At 31.4% G+C, this 13,659-nt stretch overlaps 1 protein-coding gene across 1 annotated transcript in view; it reads right to left on the reverse strand.

Moving 5' to 3' along the window:
- LOC106659405 (protein FAM151B) overlaps window positions 1–13,659 on the reverse strand; it is a 17,408-nt gene extending 3,749 nt beyond the window's left edge. The window contains exons 1-2 of the mRNA XM_014381965.2: window positions 13,339–13,659; window positions 1,715–1,834 (exon numbers count right to left, since the gene is read on the reverse strand). Coding sequence (XP_014237451.1) covers window positions 1,715–1,834; window positions 13,339–13,390 — 172 coding nt within the window. The 5' untranslated portion in view covers window positions 13,391–13,659. The remainder of the gene's footprint in view (window positions 1–1,714; window positions 1,835–13,338) is intronic.

A 13,659-nucleotide genomic window follows, 5' to 3' on the forward strand; every position in this document is an offset into this window, starting at 1 on the left:
CCCCCCCCCCCTCCACTTCCCCCCTCCCTCCAAAAATTTTTTGGTTACGGCCCTGATTGAGTTATCTGGGTTTGCATGTTTAGTTATTGAAAAAAAGCTAGAGCTGGGTTGATTTATGATGGGTTACCTGGTTTACTTGGATGACTTCGATTTGGATAAACAAAGATACTAAAAATTGCTCGAGCTGGGTGATCCTCTAATTTAACCCACCCCTGAAAAAATTATCTGGCTACGACCTTAATTAAAATTATCTTTACAAAAATTTTCATTGTAATGTTGTTAAGGGGAGTCATACACCAATTCACTCCTCTTTGTAATTTTTTTGATATAAACCACAGTTTAATGTCAATCTACATTTTCAACATAAAATTGACATCTTTGAGCCCTAAAAAATGTGAAAAAAATTGCAGAATAGGCCTTTGCATCTAAAAATAGCTCATTTTTGCTATTTTAGCCTTTTGGCACTATGCGCAAGGTTCAGATCAGAGTTTTTGAGGGGGGATATCCTGCTAGGTCTCAAAATCTTCAGAAAAGTATCCTTTATGGGCTGAGTTTTGTGGAATTTTGATTTAGATCTTCATATCAGTTCTATTATTCAATATGTCCTTAAAAACATTGATAACTTTTTTTATATCTTGCTTTTTTAACATCTGTTGGCATACAAACTTTTTTATAACTCTAATCAAAATTCCACAAAACTCAGCCCATAAAGGATACTTTTCTGAAGATTTTGAGACCTATCAGGATCTCCCACCTCAAAAACTCTGATCTGAACCTTGCGCATAGTGCCAAAAGGCTAAAATAGCAAAAATGAGCTATTTTTAGATGCAAAGGCCTATTCTGCAATTTTTTTCACATTTTTTAGGGCTCAAAGATGTCAATTTTATGTTGAAAATGTAAATTGACATTAAACTGTGGTTTATATCAAAAAAATTACAAAGAGGAGTGAATTGGTGTATGACTCCCCTTAAGTTAAAATGTACCGCGAACATAAGGAGGTATAAGGCATCGGTTTGTTGGTACCGACTAAAAATTTATCCCCATTTTCCTAGCTAGATTGCTCTGACTCAATCGTACCTCAATCAAGGCAACCATTTGAGCCTACTCAATTTTAGTTAAAGGAGGCATTTTGTTACTTACATAAATTTGTTACTTAAATAAACACTATGAAAAGCTAATTTTGATTATAATGGTTTTTCACAATTGACCTTGTTGTGGGCCAAAACAATGCATAAAGTTACGTATGCATTTAGTGGGTAATTTTCATTTTACCTGCATGTTCTATTGAAATCCGAAAAATATCTTCAAAACGGTCTGATGAATCTAGGATGATGTACATTTCACTAGGATAAAATAATTACTGTAGTCCATGTACACTATAAGGCGATTGAATCTGCAACAACCTCCAAACGTAAACACAGCGAAGTCGGACTGCCTGTGTGTATAACATAAGCGTCAATAATAATAATAGTATACGGACCAGCATAGGCAGAGGCCCCGAATTCGCTGTGTTTGGAGGTTGTTGCAAATTCAATCGCCTTATTGAATGATTGATTAATGATTGGTAATTTAACATTAACTGAAACTTAAGTTCAACTTTGGCGGGGATAGAAGCATGTGAAAATGAACGGAATTTTAATGAAAATTTTTGTTGAGATAATTTGATTGTGGAGTGTATATTATAATATTCTTATTAAATTTGAGTTATTCTTACTAGATGCTAAAGCAGCATTTAACATATTCTTGTTATTGATTGCATGAGACCATTTGACTAAAGTCAAATTATTTTTTACGTCTGGGAAAAGTTCTTGAACGGTTACAGACATTGATGAATCTAGAATGATAATAAATAATAATTATAAATATTTTTAATCTTATTTATAGTATTTAATTTCTGAAAAGCATTTAAAATATAATATTCTTTATTCTTGTAAATAAAAACGAAAAATAAATGATGAACTTGTGTTAATGCGCCTGCTCCGTTTAGTTTTGGAGTCAAGCTTATATTGCTAGCTTATACAGATATGTACTATGCGCTTGCGCTATTCCTGGAGAAACTTCAAAGTCGTCACGCTGATGCTGACCTTCTGGCCTTGGATGTAAAAATATAACAAGGCGAAGCAATGGGAACGCTGAAAGTACTTCGTAAAATACCTCCCTGAACTTTGACCTAACATATTTCATCTTCATTCAAATTCATTATGCGCTCTCTCTCTTTTTCACGCTTCAAAATGTGCAATAGAATTTAGGTCGTGACATTGGTAGACTCATTTTCGTTTTATTGTACGAATAAACCCTCGCGCTGATAAGGCAATTTGGCCCAGTTGTAACGAAATTAAATAGAGTAAATAAAATAGAGTAAATAATAAAATTGACGCAGATAATTTTCCCATCATAAACTGAATGCAAAACTAAACTGAACATCAAAACATTCCTCACCTAAGACTATTGATACTTTTAATGTAAAATTAAATTTTATAATTGTAAAGCAAAAACCAACATTTTTTCGCAAAACTTAAAAATTAAAAGACTTGTGGTAGAAAATTTGTGATACCTTTATTTGTGACCAATAAGCATAACAAGTTTTTACTAAGTTCTTGTATGTATTTATTACTTGAAGGATTTGTGGTAAAAAAAATTAATCTGTTTTAACTACGAAAAATCTTACGGTAGTGATCTTAAAAATAGTGAGAGCGATTATAAATCAAAACCAATTACTGAACACTTGAACAAATTTAACAAGACATTATATTGATTAATCTGAATTTTTTCTAAATGTGATCAAGAAATTTTTTGAAAAAATATTTGTACATAAGAATTTGTCTCTTAAATATTTTTGAAGCACTAATATTGTGACGGTATAGTTTAAACCGGAGTTGAAAAACGAAAATTAATAGGTCAAAGCCTATAAGTTCTTACATGGTGTTTCAACAGTAAAACACATTCAGTTCTTTAAAAAAAGGTTTGTGTTGCAGACTTGTGACGCTTTCATTCAAAAGTACATGCACAGAATATGAGGAGGTATTTATACTTAGATGTTTATAAATAAAAAAACTGATTTATGTACTAAGGTTTACATTGAAACTGCGATCAATCGTCCTCCTAGCTTTCCTTGATGCAGGAGCTTGTAACGGCTTGATAACTCTTCGTTCAAGGTCTCATGGATTTTTTACTTTTTTATAAATAATGTTTATGAGTGATAAAAAATTTGTTTAATCCTTGTAAAAAGTGTATCAACTAAAAGCTTGAAAATAACTAGTAGTAAAACCGTATTATTGTCACATTAGCAGAAAGTGTATTGTTCCGAAAAACCATATCAAAAATATTATCACGAGCTTTTCTTTTGATTAATTTATAATCCATAACTACCAATGTAAAATTAATAGCGTGATTTTTGGAGATTTATGATTTCATCAAGGGGTTACATAGTTTTGTGAGAAGAAAATTTGCTTTTTCAACTTATATTACAGAATCCAAAAGTTCTATATATTTCAAATTTTTACGCAATTAAATAAATATTTATAGAACACGATTATTCGTAGTTTTCGTTTTTTTTTCTTCAATAGGGCATGAAATTGGATGAAACTCGACCACAATGTTAATAAGTGTATTAGAAATGTACGCCCACTCGAGAATTGATGAATGACACTCTCAATTTTTCAGATTTTAACATAAATTGCTCGATATCCTGGTGTTACCGACTGAGTGTGTATAAAGGGCGAGTTCGAAGTAAGATAAATTACATACTAGTTTTGTAACCCGATTTTAGTGAAGAAAAACTCAACTCTTGCATGATTTACTTTCTTCACTCACCACTTGAGATGTACATTTTTTAATTCATTTTTGAATTAAGACTATCGTCGATCCCGATTGCAGTGTGCTGAATAAGATAATATGTCGTGTTTTTGGATATATAAATTAATCCAAAAGAAACTAAAACTATTATTTAAGTTTCAGAACATTTTCTAAATAACCTTACGTGTCCTAAGTGCTGCGTATTTAAAAAATAATTTTTTCTTTCCAAAATAACCTTGATAACACTATTCACATTTTAGGAATTATTTATCTATCCTTTAATAAAATGGGTTTCAAAATAAAGTATCATTGGAAGATAAACATTTACATCCAAAATAACTCAATGATATGTATCCACCTTCATGAAATTTTTTCAAATAACTATGTTTGTCAAAGCTCTGTCATTTATGTGAATGGAATTATTTAATGTACAATAAATTGTTAAATTTACCAAGAATTACCAAAATTATTCAATTAATCCAATGTATTTAGTCAAAATCCAGTGTAGTTACTTACAAGGAGAGCTTTTCAGGTGCGGGTCATGGATTTGCTCCAAAATTTTTTTGCAGTCTCCTGGTACCCAATACTGAAGCTCCCTGTGCTTAGTTTGATCCAATGGGCCTTAGGGCCCATTTCGTAGGGGATTTTCCATAATATAAAAAAATTTTTGTTATTTTTTATATCGAATTTTTTATATAGAAGTACTTGAACGAAAAAATGAGACGATCAAAAGTTTTAACATTTTTCAAAGAATCTGCTTGAATTTTTTCAGAATTTTTAGGACCATCTATCACTTAATTTAAGAGGCCCAAATTTGACGCTTTTTTTGGTAGATTTTAGGACTTCGTAAAAAGAGTGGTAGATGGTCCCAAAAATTCTGAAAAAATCCAAGTAGATTCCTTGAAAAATTTTAAAACTTTTGATCGTCCCATTTTTTCGTTCAAGTACTTCTATTTCGATATAGAAAATAACAACGATTTTTTTATAATGTGGAAAATTCTCTACAAAATGGGCCCTAAGGCTCATTGGATCAAACCAAGCACAGGGGACTCCAGTATTGGGTACCAGGAGACCGCAAAAAAATTTTGGAGCAAATCGATGACCCACACCTGAAAAGCTCTCCTTGTTAGTAGAAATTGATCAATCTAAAAAAATGTATAGAAAGTGCATAAAAATGAATTTTAATGTAACAGAGAAAAAATTAGTGTGACAGCAAATAGATTTACACCCCCACTTGAATGGCGAAAAGACTCTCGTCGAAATTGATTAATATCTCATTACTTTTATAAAATGCATTAAAAATGCATCAAAAAGACATCAAAATGCATTTTAATGAAAAGTTGAAAAATATAATGCGACGAGAATAATATTTACGCTCCCACACAAATTATAAAAAATATTTAATAAAATTGATATACTACTCATAACAAAATTGATAAACTACTCATAATTTCCAAAAAATGCATAGAAATTGCAAACTGGGTTATGCAATTGAGGTCATGAACCGAATCAGATCTTTGTCTAGCTACCCTTTTTAACTGCCTAAATTCTCACAGCGATCGATAAAGCAGTACTTAAGGTACCACGCCAAGAAAAACCCTTCGAAAATCATAGAAGTTCCAGCAGGAATGATTTCGCTTTGCTCAGCATAATTACATATTTGATTAGTTTTTGCGAATAAAACAAATTATAAATTTCGCTATTGTATTCCTGTATTACCGTGGTAGAATGCAAAAGATTTATGAAAAGATTTATAGAAACAAGAATAAACTAAAGACTGGCAGCATTAATGCTTTGAGAAGTGTCTCTCGTTCGAGTATTGATTTTCATTGTCGGGAAGACACGCGTATATAGATTTGCTTTTAATGATGAGTTATAAATATTATACGTATGAGCGTTTTTAAATATGAGTATAAGATCCCTTTTGATAAAATTATTTGTTATTTTAGAATGAAAGAATCTACAATAACGCGTCATTCGTTGGCTACTTTTAAAAAAGCTTTAAAAAATATAAATCTATTCTACGTTTGTTTTTTAGCATTTTTTCATTAGCCATCTAATATTTTAAATTTATCATTGATAATGTCGACATTAATTCTTTATGAAAAATTCTTGACGGTCACGGATTTCAACAAAGAAAAGTATTACTGTGCTAAATATCAACTCAATGTCAAGTCAAGAAAATCATCAACTAAATCTGGAGTGAATACATGAAAAATGATCCAGAAACAACTTTACTAGACTTTTTCTGTAAGATTTTCTGTGCGCTTTATTAAAAACTATAAAGGCAATGGTGCCAAATGGGAAGACAAGTACTTTCTTTCGAATTTCTAAATGCAACTCTGCACTCTTCGAACGTTGGTAAACGTCCGCCAAAACGTAAAATATTGGAAAAAACTGCTGAACATAGCATGAATGCATCGATAGAAAAAAAGCTAAAAATAAATTCTCCATACTATACCGAAGGTATGTGCGTTTATAACATGCTGATGGAACGAGATGGGGACGTTTGAAGTCAACGACAGCAACTGTAGGCTCGAGAGAAAAGAAAAGAAGCCCTAATTGTTCACGAGTATTTTCAATCGATCGGTTTTAAAGGTGACAGTATATATATGGGCTAAAACACGTCAAACAATATAAGTTAAACAATGAAATTTAATTTTAAAAAATGTATCATTTCCCTGGTAGAAACTTAAACCATAAGTTAACCAGTTTATGTCTTTGTTGACTCCCACTAGCCAGTTTATTAACCAGTTTATGTGTCTATTGACCGATAAAATGTGCTAAAAACGACATGATTTCAGTTACTTTAATGGCTGGAAACTGTGTAATGTTCGATGGTTTTTATGCTCGAAAACTGGTCAAAAACTGCTCAAGCATAGCAGCACTTGTCGCGCAACTTATCGACATGTAATTTTATTATATAAACATTTCATTATTTTATGTATGTTATAGGTATACTATTGTACTTTTAAATTTAAATACTTTTAAAGTAAAGTGCAGCAGAGAATTAGTACTAATCTGAGATGTAAAAACATCTAAATATTGCTTAAAATCTAACCTCAATGTGAAAGTAGCTGAACTAATTATTATGTTTATTAATGTGAAAGAGAAGTTAAACATGAAACATAGTTTATAGCGCTAGCTGCTAGACTCGTTTAACAGCACTGGATGCATAGAAATAAAATCTACTCTATCCTTCAATATCTTATTTTGGTGGCGTTCTCTAAATTTTTTGTAACGCTTTTTATTTTTATTGTCATTTGACACATCCATATCGAAATGTTTGTATGTAAAGTAAACGAAAACTGTTATTTGCTGCTCTGACGAAGCTCTACTCGTCAAAACTTTGCCCGATTACACACAACATACAGAACCTGAAAATTAACCAGTTTTTGACCAGTTTAACGGTTTAATATATAGGCACAAAATGTTCATCGCGAATGGCCAGTTTTTAATCTTATAACCATTTCAACTGGTTAATTTTCTACCAGGGTTTTTTAGAACATTATTAAATCAGAAAATTTTGAAAGTTTTTATCTTTTTACCAGCATTTTCAATGATTCTAGGATAATTGATGAATTGTTTAAAGAACTATTGTAAACACCATGAGAATGATAAGGTAGTACTTTATGCAACGGGCGTAGATATGCTTCTTTTGCACAACGAGGGGTAGCTGATATGAGTTTGGTTGAAAAAGTGTACTCACACAAATTGCATACAATATTTTATAGCAAAAAAGCCTAAAACTAGCGAAAAATTTGCGATTTTTAGATTAGAGTGCTATAATAGTAATTTACGGTACAAGTGCCATAATAGTACTTTACGATACAAGTGCCATAAGTAACACTTTTTGGCACGGCGTAGTTTAGGCCTAATAGCTGGGCCGAAAAGTGTCCTCATGGCACGAGTATCGTACAACATTTTATAGCCCTGTGCTAAGTTCACATTTATGCCCCTTTTTCCGAGTCATGAGTCGCACTTTCTGGTACCGCAAAGTAAGGTTAGCGCACGAGCGTATGCGAGTGGCTGTTTTTGGTGATTTTAGGCATTTTCAGACCTTTTTTGCACGTTTTTCGCCACACATTGTTGTCTATATTGCGTTAAATTTTAAGACCCATTACAAAACTTTATCAACCAGTAGTTGACATCTTTGGGGAGCTTTTTACATAGTTTAGGAAATGAAAGTCCGATTCGAACTCGAGTAGATTTCTTGTTTTATGTTTTTTTTTATGTTTTCCCATACATACGTCTTTATGTGCCTCCAATCACTTTTATTTGGCATACTTTTTTTCTGAACATTTGTACAATTTCCAACAAAAAAGTTGTTGGGCACTTTTACTTTTGAATCATTCTACCCTGATCAAGGAATTATTTGAATATTTGTGGTTTTTCGTGAATTTCTTGTCAATCGAAAAAGTGTCATAGAAGGCCCCAATTTTTCTAAAATTTTTTTTTGACAAATCTGACATCAAATATAACTAGTTTTTCATATTTGCAGAAACAGTATATTTTGCACCTCGTTCCATCAGCATGTTATAAACGCACATACCTTCGGTATAGTATGGAGAATTTATTTTTAGCTCTTTTTCCTATCGATGCATTCATGCTATGTTCAGCAGTTTTTTCCAATATTTTACGTTTTGGCGGACGTTTACCAACGTTCGAAGAGTGCAGAGTTGCATTTAGAAATTCGAAAGAAAGTACTTATCTTCCCATTTGGTACCATTGCCTTTATAGTTTTTAATAAAGCGCACAGAAAATCTGGAGTGAAAAACTAGAAAGTCTCAGAGCACGCGTAATTTATCATCCGAGGCGTAGCCGAGGTGCAAATACAAATTTTTGTGAGTCCCCCAGCCTAAAGTAACTTTTTGGTTTTGCGCAGCGGGAGGAAAATATTACTTTAGGTTGGGGTAGCACAAAAAAGCAACATTTTTATTTCGCTCAGCGGGAGTAAAATGTTACTTTAGGTTGGGGTAGCACAAAAAAAAATTTTTTTGGCCATTCGACTTGACAGAGAATCGGCCATATATATTAGACCGGTTGACTTTCCCAAATTGTTTCGATCTTCGCTCCAGACGTTGATTCTGGTTCTTAAGATGCAAAAACTGAGAAAACTGCGTATATTAAATCAAAAGACTTTTTTTCCTTAATGTTTTTTTTGTTTAAAAGCTTCTATTTCGAGATAAAAAATCGAAAAGTTTAAAAATATGGTTTTCTCTAATTTTTTAGGTCTTTTGACAGCTAAAGAATTATCTCTTATTTTCAACCAATGACGAAAATTTATCAGAAGTTGTGTTTTGATGTATCGATAAATATATAACCATATTGGCCTAATCGCTGGAAAGTAACACATTTATTTTTTGACTTTTATGCTATTTTCACTTTTTAATGAGGCAAAAGTTTATACATATTATTTTTGATAAAAAATTTTATATAAAAAATCATGTTATAACAATGGTTTCATGATCCCCCCATGAGGGATGGGCCTAGAGGGCTGAATTTTCAGGATTTTTATTTTTCAATGTACTCTTCAAGAGTATATATTTTGTTTTAATTTCATTTTCTGAACTATCAACTCTTTTATGATATAACTCATATCTATAACGGTTAAGGTGATGCCGAAGCACTGATTTTGATCGACCGACCATTAAAAAATGTGTATTTGCATAACTTTTTTTCTAAATCGAATTTTTAAAATCGGCTCTGTGGTGTGTCGGTATTGATGCTGAGAACAACTGTGCCAAATTTCATCCCATTTCATTCAATAGTTTTTCCTGAAAACGGGATCGAAATTTTTGATTCAGGTTTTCAGGGTTTAAAAATTTCGATCCCGTTTTCCGGAAAAACTATTGAATGAAATGGAATGAAATTTGGTACAGTTGTTCACAGCATTAATACGGAGGGCTTCATAGAGCTGTTTTTCTAAAATCGATCTAGTAAAACAGTTATTTAAATTTACATTTTCAGAGTTCGGTCGGTAAAAAACTGCTCACCTTCTTGCCCCGCTCCTCTCTCTGCTCCCGCTTCTGCCTCACCTTAAAAACGTTTATTGTTACGTTATGACAACTCAAAAATGATCACTGAAAATATTATTAAAGCCACATTTATTTGAATCATTCATCGCCAAATTTTAAATAAAGTATGCAATTTGCACATTATAAATGTTTGGAATGTCTACAGTAGATTTAATTCACTGCCTTTATATATTTAGCTTTGAACGATATTTAAGTTAATAAATTTTACAACCAATCGCTAGTGAAAATAATAACAAAGTTTATCAAAAATAGTTATTAAAAGAATAAAGCTGCTTCAATGGCTTACTCGGAATAAATTTAACTCTGACCGAAATCACATCTCATTATGTCATTTATTAGCTTCTATTGAATTATAAAAGCTTCTATCACTGCAGTTATAACAGTTCTAGCGATGTTAGTTGATAAAGATGTTAGTAATTAATACAGTTATCTAAATTGATTTAAAAAGTACTTTACGGCAGGTTAATTGATTCAACGGATTTAGCAAAAATTATTTTGAAATGAACACGATATTTCAAGTTAAAATTGGCTTTGAGAACAAGTACGCTTACAGATACTTAAGGGCTTATATACACCTTAAACTTAACATTTTTTTACTGAGATTTTGAGTAGGATTTTTCCTCCTCTTTCCATTGCATTATTCAAATCTCTAAAATGTTAATTCTGTACTGAGTTACAGATATTTCCGTGAGCCTTTTTCCTATACTACACGTGATACATTTTTTCTTCTTTTGTGTTTTCTGGAAAGTCGTGATTTTAGTCACCTGTAGTAATATTCCGAGGGTACCGATTGAGCTTTCTGCACCAGGGTCACGTACACTTCTCCAGAACATGAATGGTTACAGCCACTACCACGGGTGAGACGATCGAAATTTAAGTCATAAAATTACTGTTTGAGAGTGACCTATGAGTTCGATCGTCTCACCCGTGGTAGTGGCCGTAACCATTCATGTTTTGAAGGAGTGTACGCGATCCTGGTACTAAAACTCAATCGGTACCTTCGGAATATTACGACAGGTGACCAAAAACACGACTTTCCAGAAAACGCAAAAGAAGAAAAAATGTAACACCTATAGTATAGGAAAAAGGCTCACGGAAATATCTGTAACTCAGTACAGAATCAATATTTCAGAGATTTGAATAATGCAATGGAAAGAGGAGGAAAAATCCTACTCAAATTTTCAATAAAAAAAAATGTTAAGTTTAAGGTGTATATAAACCCTTAAAATCGAGGTAAATGATTTATAATTTTTGAATAGGATTTTTCTTCCCCTTTCTATTGCATTTTTTAAAAATTTCATATTTTTTATTTCTCCCTGAGATGCTCTGTAGCGCTATTGAGTGTTTTGGAAAAATATTCTGTTGCAGTTTCAAAAAACTAGATTGAAAATTATATTTTTTTAATAGACTTTGCCATCCTGTGAAAGAAATTTAGTTGAATTTTATTCGAACAATTTTTATAATATATATGGCTTACTTTGATTCATAATGTAATGTCAGTAGCTTTTCAGTAAATTTAAAGTTTTTGATGTAAGAAGATATTGTAACTAATTAATACATTTTCTCCGAACATGTGCCCAGATGTTTGATGATTTCATGGCTAGCAAGCGTATAAATCAACAATAATGTAATGAAACGTATATTGTCTTATAGAATGATTCATAAGAAATGAGGCATGAAGCTTTTAAACGTTCATTATTTTCAGAAATTGCAATTGCTTTTTGCATCTTGACTGAATATATAGATTATTATGATAACAATTTTAATACAGTAGTTTCTTGATACATAATTAATTTGCTAACCAGCTAATACTTTCAAAAACACTCAGTAATCGTGAACATAAATGGTATGTCGTACTTTATTTATCCTTATCAATTTTTTACGTGTTCAGATTTTACAAAATATTTTAATTTTATTTCTGCAAAGACTGATCTTATATGAGATTTAACCGATGAGTTAATGTAATTGATTTCATTTTCAAATTCAGATAGCGATAGAAAGCGCTGCAAAATATTGTATTGTTGAAGTTACTCATCGAAAATTCAATTAAAACGAAGAAAAATCGACGAATCTTAAAAATGACTTTTTATTTTCAAACATGCTTAGGCTTGAAACTTTTCTTCATTTTTATGCAAAGTAAATATAATTCTATGATACAGTACGTAAATATTTTTGAAGCCATATGACGGGCACGCTGTTAAAACTGCGGAATATTAAGAGCACATAATAGTAAACTGTTTCGAAAAAGTTGAAACCTCTTTTAAAATATGAAATACAACTCAACTTTCAAGTAATTTAATGTGTCATCAAAAAATATAATTCAACTGTTGCTTGTTTGTCAAATCTACTGCTAAATCGTGATATCGAGTAAACTGTAATATACAATGGTTTATTCATTTGATAATTTTTTACTACAAAAACGTGTCAGTAAAGACGTTATGTTGGAAAATAGCTAAGAATTATTATTATTATTATTACTATTATTATTACTATTATTGCTGTTGTTATGGTTTTTGTTGATGTTATTGTTGTTGTTGCTGTAGTTTTTGTTATATTAATTAACGGATAACGCATAATTCACGCAAGATTATATAATTTTGAGAAAATTAGGTTTTAATGGTTTTAATTTTACGGTTAAAATGAAAAAGCAAAAATAAAGCACGGAGCTTTGTAAAGAACTTTGTAGCTTTTAGTTGTAAAGAACAAAACTTTTTACGAAAATGTCAAGTGTGAGTGCACTTGAAATGCAACAATGCTTAGAAAATTAAAGATATACCGATGAATTAATGAATGCCATTTTATTGAAGTAATGATGAAAAAGTTAAGTTAAAAGGTTTATTATTCGCTGAATAATATCTGTCTACATTTATTAGAGATCCAAATGTAATATTTCGTAATTGCTATATAGGTTGCGATGATTACTTGATTATTGGGAACTTTTTAATTTCGTGAATATTTTTAAATTCAATATATAGGTTATGTCAAAGTATTTATTTCACATTAAATAGTATAATCCGATGTAATATCTAATTTTTCTTTCATTGAATTACTTTCTTACTTAATTGTCTCAAATTGATCTGACAATTTCTTTACTCTTGTTTTCTTTTAGAGAGAAAACTCTTATTCTGTGGTTAATTAAAGAATAATGCAATAATACGAAAAATGTATCAATATTAAAAATAATAATTCTTAGGCTTATCATTTCAATCAAAACTTTGCTTTGAATTTATCCGTAATATAAAAATCAAATTTAATAAAATTAATTAAATTACTGAAAACAAGTTTACAGAAGATAATAATCTATTTTGTGCTTTAGCAGACCATGGACTAGCTAGAAATTAAATAAATCTCCAGTTTAAAAATATATGTACAAATAAAGTTTTAGCTTTTCATGTCTTTGAAATATACGAGAAATTGTTAAAACTGATTGTAAAGATACGGAAATGAAGAAATGTCTGTTTCAAAACTGCTTTACTGCCGAAATGATTAATAGAGATCAACTTACGCGCTAGGGCAAGCATTAACAGTGCTGTAATGGTGATGGGTGCGTGCGCCATTGTATCGGACAAAATTTAACGTCTGATCGTCCGATTGTCTGATCTGCTCTGCCGAGATAACTGCACTAGAATATGCGACCTTACGGCGTGGGGAAGTTGCGCACTCTCGTATGAGGGAACACACTGAAGTATATGTATATATATATACACAATATCTCAGCGAAAAACGACACAGCAGTGGCTGCGGTCTATAACATATATGCAGCGCACTGTCTCTCGAAACTAGCGCGAACGAGTAAATACGTGCCTATGCGACTGTCGAGTCCGGA

This window comes from Trichogramma pretiosum, unplaced genomic scaffold, assembly GCF_000599845.2.
Source record: "Trichogramma pretiosum strain Unisexual culture from Peru unplaced genomic scaffold, Tpre_2.0 scaffold62, whole genome shotgun sequence".
NCBI lineage: Eukaryota > Metazoa > Arthropoda > Insecta > Hymenoptera > Trichogrammatidae > Trichogramma > Trichogramma pretiosum.